At 30.5% G+C, this 13390-nt stretch overlaps 1 protein-coding gene across 1 annotated transcript in view; it reads right to left on the bottom strand.

Moving 5' to 3' along the window:
* Positions 1 to 13390, bottom strand: part of KaiR1D (Kainate-type ionotropic glutamate receptor subunit 1D) — a 241570-nt gene that overhangs the window by 18012 nt on the left and 210168 nt on the right. The window contains exons 7-9 of the mRNA XM_018548528.1: positions 9628 to 9795; positions 3094 to 3135; positions 749 to 901 (exon numbers count right to left, since the gene is read on the bottom strand). Of these exons, the coding sequence (XP_018404030.1) occupies positions 749 to 901; positions 3094 to 3135; positions 9628 to 9795 (363 nt within the window). The remainder of the gene's footprint in view (positions 1 to 748; positions 902 to 3093; positions 3136 to 9627; positions 9796 to 13390) is intronic.

Below are 13390 nucleotides of genomic sequence, written 5' to 3'. Positions count from 1 at the left end.
GTTTGTCCACTGTTTGTCCACGTTTGTCCACCCGTTATTTTCATTTGTCCACCCACCAAAAAAAAGTTATACACAAAAAAAGATTGTAACATCCCCAAGTGATAATTTTTCGAGTTCGTATCGATTGCTTGAGAATTCATTTTACTAAATTAATGATTTTTTCGAAAAAATACGAATGAAAAATATCAAAAAAAACGAAGAACAACTGAATAAGATTAAAAGAAGACGAAAATCATCATCTTCATGACTATTTCAAGAAGCGGGGAGAAATAAAAAAATAAAAAAGATACGAAAATCAATAATTTAAAATGAAGACAGTTAATTAAAACTAACGGAAAAAAAGGAAAAAATAAATAATAATCTCATAAATTAGACAAATCCGGAAAAAAATTTTAAGGATGTATAAATGCTTAAATTTTTTAAAAAATTAAGTAAAGAATGAACTTACGTTGTAATTTTAGGGGGATTAACAAACCAGTTTGGTCTTTTCCAAATTTGTTTGTGTATCCCCAATAACTCTGAATCGCGCGCGTAGCGCGCGCAGGAAAAGGCTAGTTTTATTTAAATAATATATAAGCATTTTTTATTAAATAATTCTTATATATATTAGAATTGTCAGAACCTAATTTACTCATATGTATTAGAACAGCTTTGGAGAAAGTACAAAACTTTAACATGAAAGGCATGCATATATTCTACATTTAAAAATACACACGATATATTAACTATTTCAATTGATGTTACTTACGATTTTCATGTAATTGATAAGAGAGTATCCGTGAGGCCAAGTGTCCGTCGATTCGCAGGATAATGGTTTGATATCGATTTGTTGAGACGTATCGAGGTCGTGTAATGCTTTGGCAAAGAGATGGACAGCGTCGTACAGCAACGACGTTTCAGTCTGCGATCACACATGATGAGATGTCACATAAGAGATGTGGCGTATACAAGATATTTCAAGCAAAGTAATCGAATAGAATGTTTTAGAAAATATTACATACAAAAAGGCTCACCAAAAAAAAAGAATTTTTTTTAGTTAGAAAAAAGTTATCTTATAATATCGTGTAATGTTATATAATTCGAATCTTTTTTTATAGTATGTTTTCTCATTATTAGTACTCTTGATACATGCGATTACGTCATGTTTTTACATACAGCACATACTCTGGATATTTAAAAAAAATTGTAAGATAATATTGTGCATTAAATTTTGGCACTATTTTCTGTTTACAAAAAGAGAAAATATTTTCTTCATACATCTCTCAAACTTTTAAAGTTAATTATATGCTGTTAATTGTAGCAAAATTTATGTAGGTAAATTCAGGAGAGGAACTAAAGTTTAATTTTATATATTCTTTACAATATAAATTTATCATATTTATTAATGTATATTTATTCATTAAAAGAAGTATATAATGATTATATGCTTATCATACAAGACTTTTAATACATACAAACATATAAATACAATTGCATGCGATAGGTGCTAGATTTCGAAGGAAAACTTTGAACGTGTAGACTATTTTAAATGAAATTCGCTATTCCACTACACATTCACGATATTAAAATTATCAAAGCAAGGAAAGGTTAATTCTCGAATTCACCATTTCATGAAAGGACTCGCATTTGGAGATAGAGGTCAGACTGAGGAATTCCTTGTTTTCTCCCCAATATGCGAAGGGTAAAAGAACGAAATCTCGACTCCTAGGAGGATTTCACGGCAAATTGGCGCCTCTGTTTCCCCGACATTTATATTTCGTAACTCGTGTGCACGGTATCTCTGCGATACTGTCGCTATAAAAGCGATATCACCTCAGATATCGCGCCTTGGGTGTATATTTCTCCCGATATATTCGGGACAACCAATATCCTTACCGGATTTTACGAGGCCTTTCCCCAGGAGCGTATTTACGAAGAAACTAGTCAATGTATCCGATTCACGTGTTTTCCGATACGAAGGGATCGTATAGGGTATCCTTGCGTCAACCGAAAGTTTCGGACAAACAGAAATCTCTCAGGACAACGACGCTTTCCCCTAACTTTATTCATTATTCGCGCATCATTCGCGAAGGATAAAAAGTGTAACATACATCGAGTGATTTACGTAAAAATTTTATGCTGAAAGATAGCGACGTGCTGAATATTTAGTTCCAAGTATCGGTAGAAGTATTTTCTCTTTTGTGTCACTTGGAAAGACGTCATGAAATTATTCGGAAAGGTTTCCGATCGAAAATAATCCCGTTTTTTGTCAGTTGTCTTATCATGGAAATTCGGATAACGATTTCAAGACAATTTTCGATGGTTTTTCAACATTTCGTGTGCAAGCGAGATATCGATTCTGATAGGGGTGCGACTACGATAGGAATCGTAAATAGCTTTGAGATAGCTTCTCATGCTTTTATCCAAAAGACATGAGGTTAAATTTTATTTCATTGTATTTGATTTTATATATAATACCACCTTTATTCTACTCAATAGAATACACGGGATATCTCAGAATTTTTTATAACTAATATTATATTTTCACGATATCTTTTTTATCACAAGCATAATTTCTTTTATTTCCATAAAAAAATTCATATAAAATTAATAAAAAAATTATTTTTTGTCTTTTCTTTTAGTTTTGAAAAATTTAAATTTCAAAAATTATAAATAATAAAATTATTATTTATACTTCATATTTATTATAGTTCAATATATTTAATAAACAAACAATGATGATGTAATAATCGTAATAATTTCATGAAATCATAGAATCTAGTATTTATACAAATGAATCAGTTGAGGCTGCTGATTAAATGTTCTCGCTTTTCGCAGATAATTCACTCGTAATGAAATGTGAGATGTTGAATCGCGCTCCACTGATTCTACGAGTAATGAATTACAAGTGAAAAAACGATTCAAATCGTTTTTATGTCGCTATGAAATGTTTGAAGGCGCAGTTATTCATTTCAACGTATTTCCCGCCATAAAACTTATGAGAATTGAAAAATATATGTGACTGCACTATAACATTAAAATGGGTTATACAATATTAAAATCAATTCTACACAGACATTTATTTATCTATTAACAGACGTATTTTTAACTTACCTTTATAGTAGTTAGATTATTCTGCTCCACGCGTGCATGAAAAAAAAAGCATAATTAATTATTAATTATTTTTCAAAATCGAGATAAGACAATTGTGTTTTTTTACTTTTGTAAGAACAAAAGAAATAGTATAGGAGTAATGTATAGACACACTGAAAAAGTTTTGTTATATTAGTTGAAATTTTTTTAAATTCAATTAAAAAGGGATAAATCAAACGTTCATATAGTTAGATCTATTAAATATTCTAGTCAAAATAATCAGAAATTCAATTACAATAACCAGAAATTTGATTTATATGATCAAAATTTATTTTGTTTATTTTTTTTTGTATAACCACAAACTTTTTCTTAATATAAAATTTTAAATTCGATAACTAAAGATAATTGATGATTGTGTGAAATATGCATTTATGGAGAAGAGATAGTTCCTTAATTATCCATAGAAATTCGCAAACATAGATGTACTTGCTAATTAGTAAGAAACAAAATTCTGCCATGTAATTACTGCGTTGAACTTCTTACGCAAGTCTACTGACAAGTGGCATTACAAAATAATCTGTAATTTATGCACAAGCCCGAAACAACGAGTTTGTGCTTGCTCGCCGATTCTAACGATTCTGCCCGGCTGTATTTCGTCTGTAATCGAATCAATATATTGTCCGTTTGTTTGTCGCTGCGTGTATGCGATTGAGTTAATTAGCCTGGCTTTGACACGCTCGTAATGGGATTGCCCACATCCCTCCGAGGGACAGACATGTTCCCGTTACGGAATTCGCCCAAACGTGATTGTTTGTTATGTGACGACGCCTTTGCGTAATGTCGTCATTAAATCTCGAATAGCAACGTCGCGTCGACTATATATTGTGATCGTGTTAGCTCTCATAATTGTTCCAATGGTGTCTTTTGGCTCTGTTTAATGCTTTGTCCATATGTTTCGCATATATGTATAATGTGACATCAAAATCAATTATTAGATATCTTCAGAATTGTGGAGTTAGAAGACAATTAAGAATTTCTGTTCTTCTGAAAGGCATTATCGATGTCGTTTATTGAGAAATTTTATCAAAATTTTATCGTAAATTGATATACTTACATTTTATTTAACTTCCTTGACATTTATGTATTTTTTAAATATAGCTATGCGTGTGTTTATAATAGAAATTTTTTAATTAAGGGAGAAAGGAATAGTCCTTTACTGTAAATCTTATGAATATGACGTCTATTTGAAGGCATGGTTTTCTATAAATTGCACGATCTTTCACAATCAGAAAGATTTATTCCATAAAAATGAATTTATATGAAAAACGTTCTCTTGTTCAATAACAAAGAATGAAATCAACCCATTTTATTCTTTACAACTCATATTTTCTTAAGTTATTGAATATACGATATATTTTTAATCCTCATAAAGTAAAATTAAACTAAAACATATAATAAATATATTATTATTTTTTAATAGATCAAGGCTTTAATTTAACGTTTTTTTGTATCAATAAATGTCGAATATAAAGAACTGTAATTTCACTAACAGGTATCTAAATTCTGATTCAAGAAGCTTGCTTGCTTTTCTTCTTTATTATTCCGCGACTTTTATATTTTTAATTTTAACGGTGCAAAGTCTGATGGTCGGCGCCTCGTAAAGCTGCGACACTGTACCTGATGAAACTGGCAAATTGAGAAAGTTTTTATTACTAGCGTCTCTGCGTGCTACGAATCGATGGCGCAGTCTTTGGTACCATTCGTTTTGCGACTTCCAATTGACGATTTTACAAGTTTTATTTTATAAGACCGTACGAGAAAGTCGACCGAGTGTTTCTTTGTGCCGGCATTTCGCTCTTCTCTTCTCGTCGAAGCGAGTATGGAAGACGCGCGCTATCTGTCGTCACGATGATATATCTTCCATGAACTATTGGTGTCTCTGTCTATGTTACAGACAAGTCACCGAATTCTGTCCGCCCATACCATGTGATAGAAAACAAAGTACGCGGAAGTATGTTTCCGATAAAGAAGATAGTCGTTTGTAATTATTTTTTTTGCCACGAATAAATCTCAACAAAAGAATACGGGTTTCTAAAAAAAAAAAAAAAAAAAATAACGAGTAATTCTTGATGGTATATTTTCTTTGGTTTAATATTAGTATGCCTTGTATTATTACTAGAATGTAATATTACTCTTGAATTAATTTCTTAGATTAATATTTTTGAAACATAACTTTTTTCTATATTAATGAATTATTTAGTTACTCAAAATTAAACTACGAAACTACTAAAGATTAAGTAATGTAAAGATTAAAAATACAAGAGAGAGAAACAAAAAATTGTTTTTAGTATGTTAAAAAAATTAGAAAATAATATCTTTTTTTTTTTCATTCTTGCTATTATCAAAGTTTTTATATTATCAAAGCATAACTATATTAACGATTCGATATATAAAAAAAGAAAATTTAAATCAATAGCATATCTTTTATATACAATGTTAATATACGATTATACATATATCACATGTATCATGAGCGAAATTACTTTATTACATATTTTCTCTGTATTATGAACAGATCATGGATCAAACACGTATTTTTCTAAAAGAAAATTCATATTAAAATTATAGAGAAAAAAAAGTAAAAGAAGACCAACGATTAGAGAGGTTATTAGAATGCCTAAAATACTATTTACTATATACTTAAATTTATAACATCAAATTTAACTCAAGAAAATGTATTAAATTTTATTTAAATTTATTATTATTTATTATTTATTATTATAAATGTACAGTGTGTACACGTTAATATAGATGTTTTTTTTTAACTAATTATAGAAAGAGATTGGTTTACATTTTGATATGAAATTTAAAAATAACAAAATTATTTTTAATTTAAGGGATTGGGTTATCATTGTTCCTTTGACAGCGTATAACGAGAAATTATATGCAATTAATATTGTTTTACAAATTTATTAAATTTACTTTATGTTTTGGAAAATCTTTTTTTAAATGCCAATTATAATTACTTTAATCAAATTATTTAATTTAAATAGAAATTCATATAGAAATTAAACAAAATATTCAAATTCTGCAAATTGCATTATATCATCTCCATAAAAGTTAACTAGATTGATCAACAGATCAATAGGACTTTCTTATCTTTGTTGTTGAATTTTTTAGAAATTTTTAAAATTGTAATTGCAAAGATTAAATATATGTTATTGTAATCACATTTCTATCAAAAATTTGATTTTTTGTTTTTAGAAAACGCTGTTATCTTATAAAGAAAATAAAATAAAGGTAGTTGGTTTTTTCGGAAATACACCCAAAAAATAAATTTAACATATTAATAAATTAGTATAATATCAAAGATTAATAATTTGTTTATCAAGTATATAACATTAATTACTTAATTTTATGTGATACGATCTTAAAATCATGTGTCATGTGAAAAAAATAAATTGCACGGAAATAGGCTATAGAGAAGTACATCCCTATTTTTATTACGTTATGGCAACAGGGTAAATATTAGTGTGCTTGAATCACATCTCGACTTTCACGCGAAAAAGGGAGGTGACATGAGAAAACATCTTTCACGGAATAATGTCGCAACACACGCTGCTGCAACGAACGATGCAGCAGATCCGTCACATACTTGTACGAGGTGTTGCAGCTACGTATACCGCAGAACATTGACAAAAAGTTGTTGGGAAGTTTACGCGAACGTGCAACCGTGTCCGGGCAAATTGGCCTTTTTAAGGGCCCGGCGTGCTGGACCCAGCAGATGTTGCTTCCGTCGAAATAGTCGAACGTACGGATTCGCGCTTCTCAACTTTTCTGCAGTTGATGCTGTGCCAGATGCGATGGACGATATAATTCGCTTTTCGCGAATTGGCGTTTCGTTACTTGCTTCTTTTATAGGGTGTGACTGTAACGCATTATGTACAGTTCAGGAATTTACTCTTAAGGAGGGATTCTACAAACAGATTTTCAAGGTGAATTTCAACATTTAAAAAAATTGAACATAAAAGTTTAAGGTTTTGAATAGATATTTATTTATATTTAAATTTTAAACACTATATATATATATATACAAGAGCGTAAAAATATAAGAGCGTTTTAATAAGAGAAATAATTATCAATTATAATTAACAGTGCTTTTCTATTAATAGTTTGTACTTATTTGTTTCTAAAATAATGTTTTTTTTTTCAGAAAAAATTATGTGTTTTATAGTTACATTACACATTTATAAATTCTTTCTTTGTATATGTGAAAAACGCTATGTAAAATGATTACTTCAATAAATATGTTAGCATGTTAAGACGTGACAGGCTGCAGATATAAATAGGACAATGGTGAGAATAAGGGTGCCGACTCAAGTAATCTTGACAGATGAATGAAGATAAAGTAGAAAGACTATTACGGTCTGCTATTTCGCGAGACATCCTGATTAGTCACTCTGTAATAGTTATATGTAATTAATTGAGAAACGGTGGGTAATCAACAAATCAAGCAAAAAACAAGCAGTTAATCTTTGAATCGAATGATTTTAATCAAATTATTTAATTTGAATGATTGTCTTTAAATCTATCATTACGTATCATCCATATTAAATGAGTATTGTATAAAAAATAAGTTTTATACGAATATCGTTTAATAAATTTAAATTCAGAGTTAATCTTTGCAATATCTTTATTATTTTATCAAATATTTTTTAACAAGACGTTCTAAAAGGGGGAGCTGTACTTTGTTCTCCTTTATTTCGATGAAATTTGAGATTGAAAGCTTCGCTTAAGCCAAAAAAGACCCAGGTTGTAGACGGAAGGTTAATACTCAATCTTACGTTGTAACGCCACACGGGTTGTCGGCATATCGATTTAATGGATACATCCAATAAAATGTCGACATTAATGGAAGTACCTGCAAACTTGCGTGTACTTTCATGTACACCTTCTATATATATTCGTATGTACCGATTAATTTGCCGTCGTTTCATTACGCTGCTGTGTACAGAATGTGTTCGGCACAGAAGTAGGTAAACTGTACACGTAATTTCCTGCGCTACGAGTCGCGCGACGTTCTCGCCTTCATATGGATTGTATTTGAAATCGGCTTATGGAAGTGAAGGAAGTAGTACGAGAATCACACAACTGCAATGAAACGAAACTAACGTAGAAATCATGTTTGTGCGCTGACTACGTTCTACCTGACCTCACCTCTTCAAGTTCGAGACATGCATAAAAACGAAGATGCGCTTACTTTCACGGGTTTGCGGGGACCGAGAGAGCGGTGATATGAAAATTGAAAAGCAACCTGCTCCTTGTATGTACCGCATGTTAACATTACGTTACGAACGTGAATTTGCGTAATATAATATTATGAGTACGGATGCAGTGTGCAATAATATAACGTTCTAGCTTGGAGATTCCTGTTAATATGTATAATAACACGGAAACGCAGTGTATCACTGCTTGTTTGTTTAGTAGGATTATTATTTTATAAACTTTAGATTTTTATATTTATTTGAAGCAATAGTATTAAAAAGTGCTTTATCCTTATTATTTATATATAAAATATAGATATATAAAATAAATATTTTTACTGAAATTGTCTCAAAAGTTGATATTATTTTTTGTATTATAATATAATATGTAGGTACTTATCTTTTACGTGGAATATGTTAGGAATATACATATATAATCCTTGAAATAAAATTAATGCAGTGTAATGGCGAACACATGTGTGCTGAATATGTATTATGTATATTTTATAAAATAATGAGTATTTACCAATATAATTTTTTCTATTCTTATTAAAAAACAAATCTCAGTTTGAAAGTGTTCTGGTTTTTAATTAATTCTTTGGAGAAATAACATGGAGAAAAATTTAGAAATAAATCAGTATTGTTATTAATATCTGTTTGATCACAGAAATTTTGAGTTTCTTGCGTCTCATCTAACTATAATGGCTAGCCGAGTTTGCCGAATGGAGAACGGAATCGAGAATGGAACCAGACAGTCATTCGGTCTTTTGCGATATTTGCATTCTTATGAGAATCGGCATGTGTCACGGGAAATTCAATTTCCCCAGGGCGGTAGACAAGTTTCGAATAGGGTAATACTCAATTATTACATTCGCTCCGTTATTCTCGGTCATGTCAAAGAGCGTGAACCGACTCTCGCTAAGTCTCGCGAGCGAAAGAACCGAGAAGAAGTAGATCGATGCGGCTGTCAAGCGGGCTTGCACGAAGAATGCGAAATTAGAGTGTTATTACGTGAGACGCGCGGCCGCTTAAGGATGGGAACATATTTCGTCGTGAAACGATCTTTGCATTTGCATACATAACATCCTACGCTTACACTTTGCAACGCCGTATATCTTGCACCGTGTATTATTTATATTTATACTTGAGACGAACTTGGGAAGCGAAATATTGGCACTGGTAAAATAAATTACTTCAATATTACGTTATAATACAGCAGCGCGGCCTCTCTCTCTTGCGCGGCAATCCATTTCCGGTTACTATCGTTAACTTTCTGTGAGTTGCATCTTACCTTGTTGCTGTTTTGTCCCATGTCGAGCTCACGATTGTAGCGTTTCTCACCGTAGATCCAGTCCTGAATTACTTTTTGAATTTCTGGCTTCTCTGGATCCACTAATCGAAAGGCAGTGATATTGGTCCCGCCGTGCTTAAATTCTTCTAAGTCGACAGTATGCAAGTCCTGAAAAGAATTCCGATTGATCGTGACATAAATTCTTATTAATTACACGTTTCTATGCTAGATTATAAAATTTCATATTAGCTACATTCTAAGTAGAATACTATATAGTCTTTTTTTATATTTGATAAATTTTTTTAAGTGAGTACTCATATTCAATTTTTAGTAATTACCTTAGATGTAAATTAAGTAAAGAAGCATCACAAGGTTAGGAACTTTCAGATTTAAATCCTGACTGAGATAATATTTTTCGCAATAAGTTCTATTTCAATAGTTTAAGATACTTACGTTAGCATCATTATTATTAAATTGATCAATTTAATTTGTAATATTACTATTTCCAGTTTTAATTTATTACAGAACTATGTTTTCAAGACTGACAGTATTCGGCGCGCAATTTAAAGTACTGGAAATTGTATTTAAATTTTCATTAAAAAATACTTTATAGGTACTAAAACTATTATTATACTAGTCTCGCATTTGGCACTTTTCTATTTAATTTGATTTATTCGTACAAGCAATCTAAATTAACTTATTATCATTTACTTTATGTTTATTCTTTATCAATCGCTTAAATATTATTAAAATTATACGATGAAGTATATCGTTTTTTGTTTATGTGATAATTTAAAATATTATATTAATATAATCGTATTTATATTATTAAAATAAATACATGTAAGAATATATAAATTAGTATAAATGAATTTTTTTTTCAATCCTACGAATGTTATTTTATCTTACATCTATTGTAAATAAATATTATTTTGTAGAAAATGCAGATATAACAATAATATAACAAAATAATTTTACAAATTCAAATAAAAATTCTCTCTTCCTCAAAATCGGGCATGCAAATAGTAAACTTGAAACATTTTCTGGAAGAAGCAACGATGTCTTAAATCCAATTGCAAGATGGAAATTCTGTTTTATGGTTTACTGTGAATTAATCACGTAAGGTAAATCTCAATCGGATTCACATGGTAAAGCCGAAGTGACGTTAGATTTTCTGGAGAATCTCTTCTCACGACAAAACATTTCACGACTTGGCTTCACAATCAGATTACATAAGGTGCTCCAAATCACTCTGACAGATGTCGAATAGAGTAAAACTGGACGTTTTCTCTGTTTAAACTACAGATTGATATTTTATTCCTCATAATTGTTTTACTTTGTCAGTTTTTATCACATTGCGAAAATCTCCGACTTGTTAGAAGAAAAAAGCATCCGTGTTGTTCTTCATTCTGTCGCCTCTTGCTCTCCATGACTATTTCCAGCAATCAAAGAATTAAATGGTCGACGTTTTATATTGGATGAGGAAGTCATAAAAGCAGCGCAAGCGATTTGCGAACGCTTTTCAGTTAATGGATTTCGTATTGACAAGCGTAAAGGGAGCGAGATGAGACGACAAATGATTCCAATGCAGAAAGCGTATTTTGAAAAAGATTATATTATAAGTAATATATTTTGAAAGAGTGTGTGAATTGTTTATTTTAAAACTGAATTCTATTTTATATTATATTTTAACACACTTGTAATTTTACTTTATTAAAATACCACACACATACACACACACGATGAAGTATACTCGTTTTTATTTATGTTATAATTTAAAAAAATATATAAATTTATATTAAATAATTGTATTTATATATTATTAAAACAAATACTTGTAATAGCATATATTGTATATTAATTATAAACGTATTAGTATAAATGTTTACTTCTAGATTTTCATTCGAAATTTAGTGAACAAAATATTAAACGTTTAACTAAATTATAATTAATGATATCTTTGTTAATTTTCATATTAAAAAAAATAGTTATTTTTTAAAATTATTGAATACGCGGTAAGAAAATAAAAAGACTTGTTATTTCTTTTAAAGTTTTCAATATATGATATACAATTTAAATCTAATATAAGCAAGTAGAAATACATCGTGTATGTGTAGATTCTCTCGACTAGATAATTACATTTGAAAAAATCACATTAAAGTATTAAAACAAAACTTTCGGTAAGAGTAATTTCAATACAGCAATTGATCATTTATCGTGTGCATTGCTCTTTCTTGGAATTATTCTGAAATATAATATAAGATATGAAATGCATCGCCACTTATACTTGCCACGATTTGCACCTGAACAGGAAGGACATTTGAATTTGTATTCTTCGTGATAGTATTCAGGGAGCTATCGACAGGAGTGGAGATAACTCAAGCATGGAGCATTTGCTTCAAAGCCGGTATCTGTATCGGTGACGCTTGTGGGACGACGTGATTTAAAGTCGCGTGCAGCTGGAAGGCGTATTCCGCCCATCTTTTCAAATATCCGCGGAGGATCGCGTCGCGGCCATTTATTATCCTTTGTCCTGCATCCGGAGCATGATGGATAAGTCCGCACGTCCCCCGATCTGCTGTCTTCGCCAAGTAGATGGACACAGTTGGTGGTATCGTATGTTCTCGATGTTTCATCGATTGACTGCCTTTCAACGATCGATCATCGTCACGCCTTGAGCTACATCCGGTTTGCACTCTTTCAAGATACGTTGCAACGCGACGGCGATATCGTTTGCAACGTAGAATAACGTGCAATAACGGCGGTCGATGGAAATGCATCCCCCGGTTTACGAACTTCCCTTGCCCTTAATTCCGTTCTGTCCTTTATTATCCCTTTGGTGATCGTTGCACAACACGATTATGAAATCTCTAGGGAGACAGCACGAAGATGAAGGCCATGAAGAGAATCATTTGGAAGCGCAAGTTCGAAGATTACGAAAATTAGTACATCCAAAATTTGCACTTATATTTAATGAAGTAAAATGACAATATATTATGTAGAATTGATTTTTTTCAATAAGAAAATGATAATATATAATATTTAAATTATAATACATATAAAATATAATATTGAGATATATCGAGCGAAAAAGGAATAGACGACAAAGTAGTAAAATAAAATCTTGTAAATGGTAAATAGTATGTGAATGTGTAAAGTCCTTGTTAGAACTCTCTCTCTCTCTTTCTCTCTCTATCTATTGCTGTGTAAATTTGTTAAAAAATTTTGAATATTATTCAAATACACATAAATTATTGTATATTGACATATATTATTTGCAAAAGAAATAATAGATAAACAAGAAGATAATATATGGATATGTCATTATAATTATAATATATTTATTTTAATAAATACAAATAAACATCTCTACAACGTTAATTAATACCTTTGAGTAAATAGGGCAATGTAAAGAATAGTTTTCGATAATATTAATGGTTATTAAATTTGAATTCTTTTACTCATTGTTTAATGAGTTAAAAATTTCTGTTCATTTTATCATTGGTAAATCATTATGTTACCCCATTACTCATCAGTTCCAATTACTTCACTCGACGTGCATTTAATAAACGATATAATATTGTACGTATGCACCAATTATTGTCATCGTAGGAATAACTGGTATAAAACAAGGGAGCAACGGTGGTGAAAGTTTGAAAGTACTGTGAGAATACAATGGCAAGTGCTATTATTGCATCCACTCATGCAACCTTTTTCAGTATGACGATTTGTGGTGTCCTCTCTTTCATATGCAACATTTTAT

This window comes from Cyphomyrmex costatus, unplaced genomic scaffold (assembly GCF_001594065.2).
Source record: "Cyphomyrmex costatus isolate MS0001 unplaced genomic scaffold, Ccosl1.0 scaffold123, whole genome shotgun sequence".
In the NCBI taxonomy this organism is placed as follows: domain Eukaryota; kingdom Metazoa; phylum Arthropoda; class Insecta; order Hymenoptera; family Formicidae; genus Cyphomyrmex; species Cyphomyrmex costatus.
This window is presented reverse-complemented; position numbering and strand designations above follow the sequence as displayed.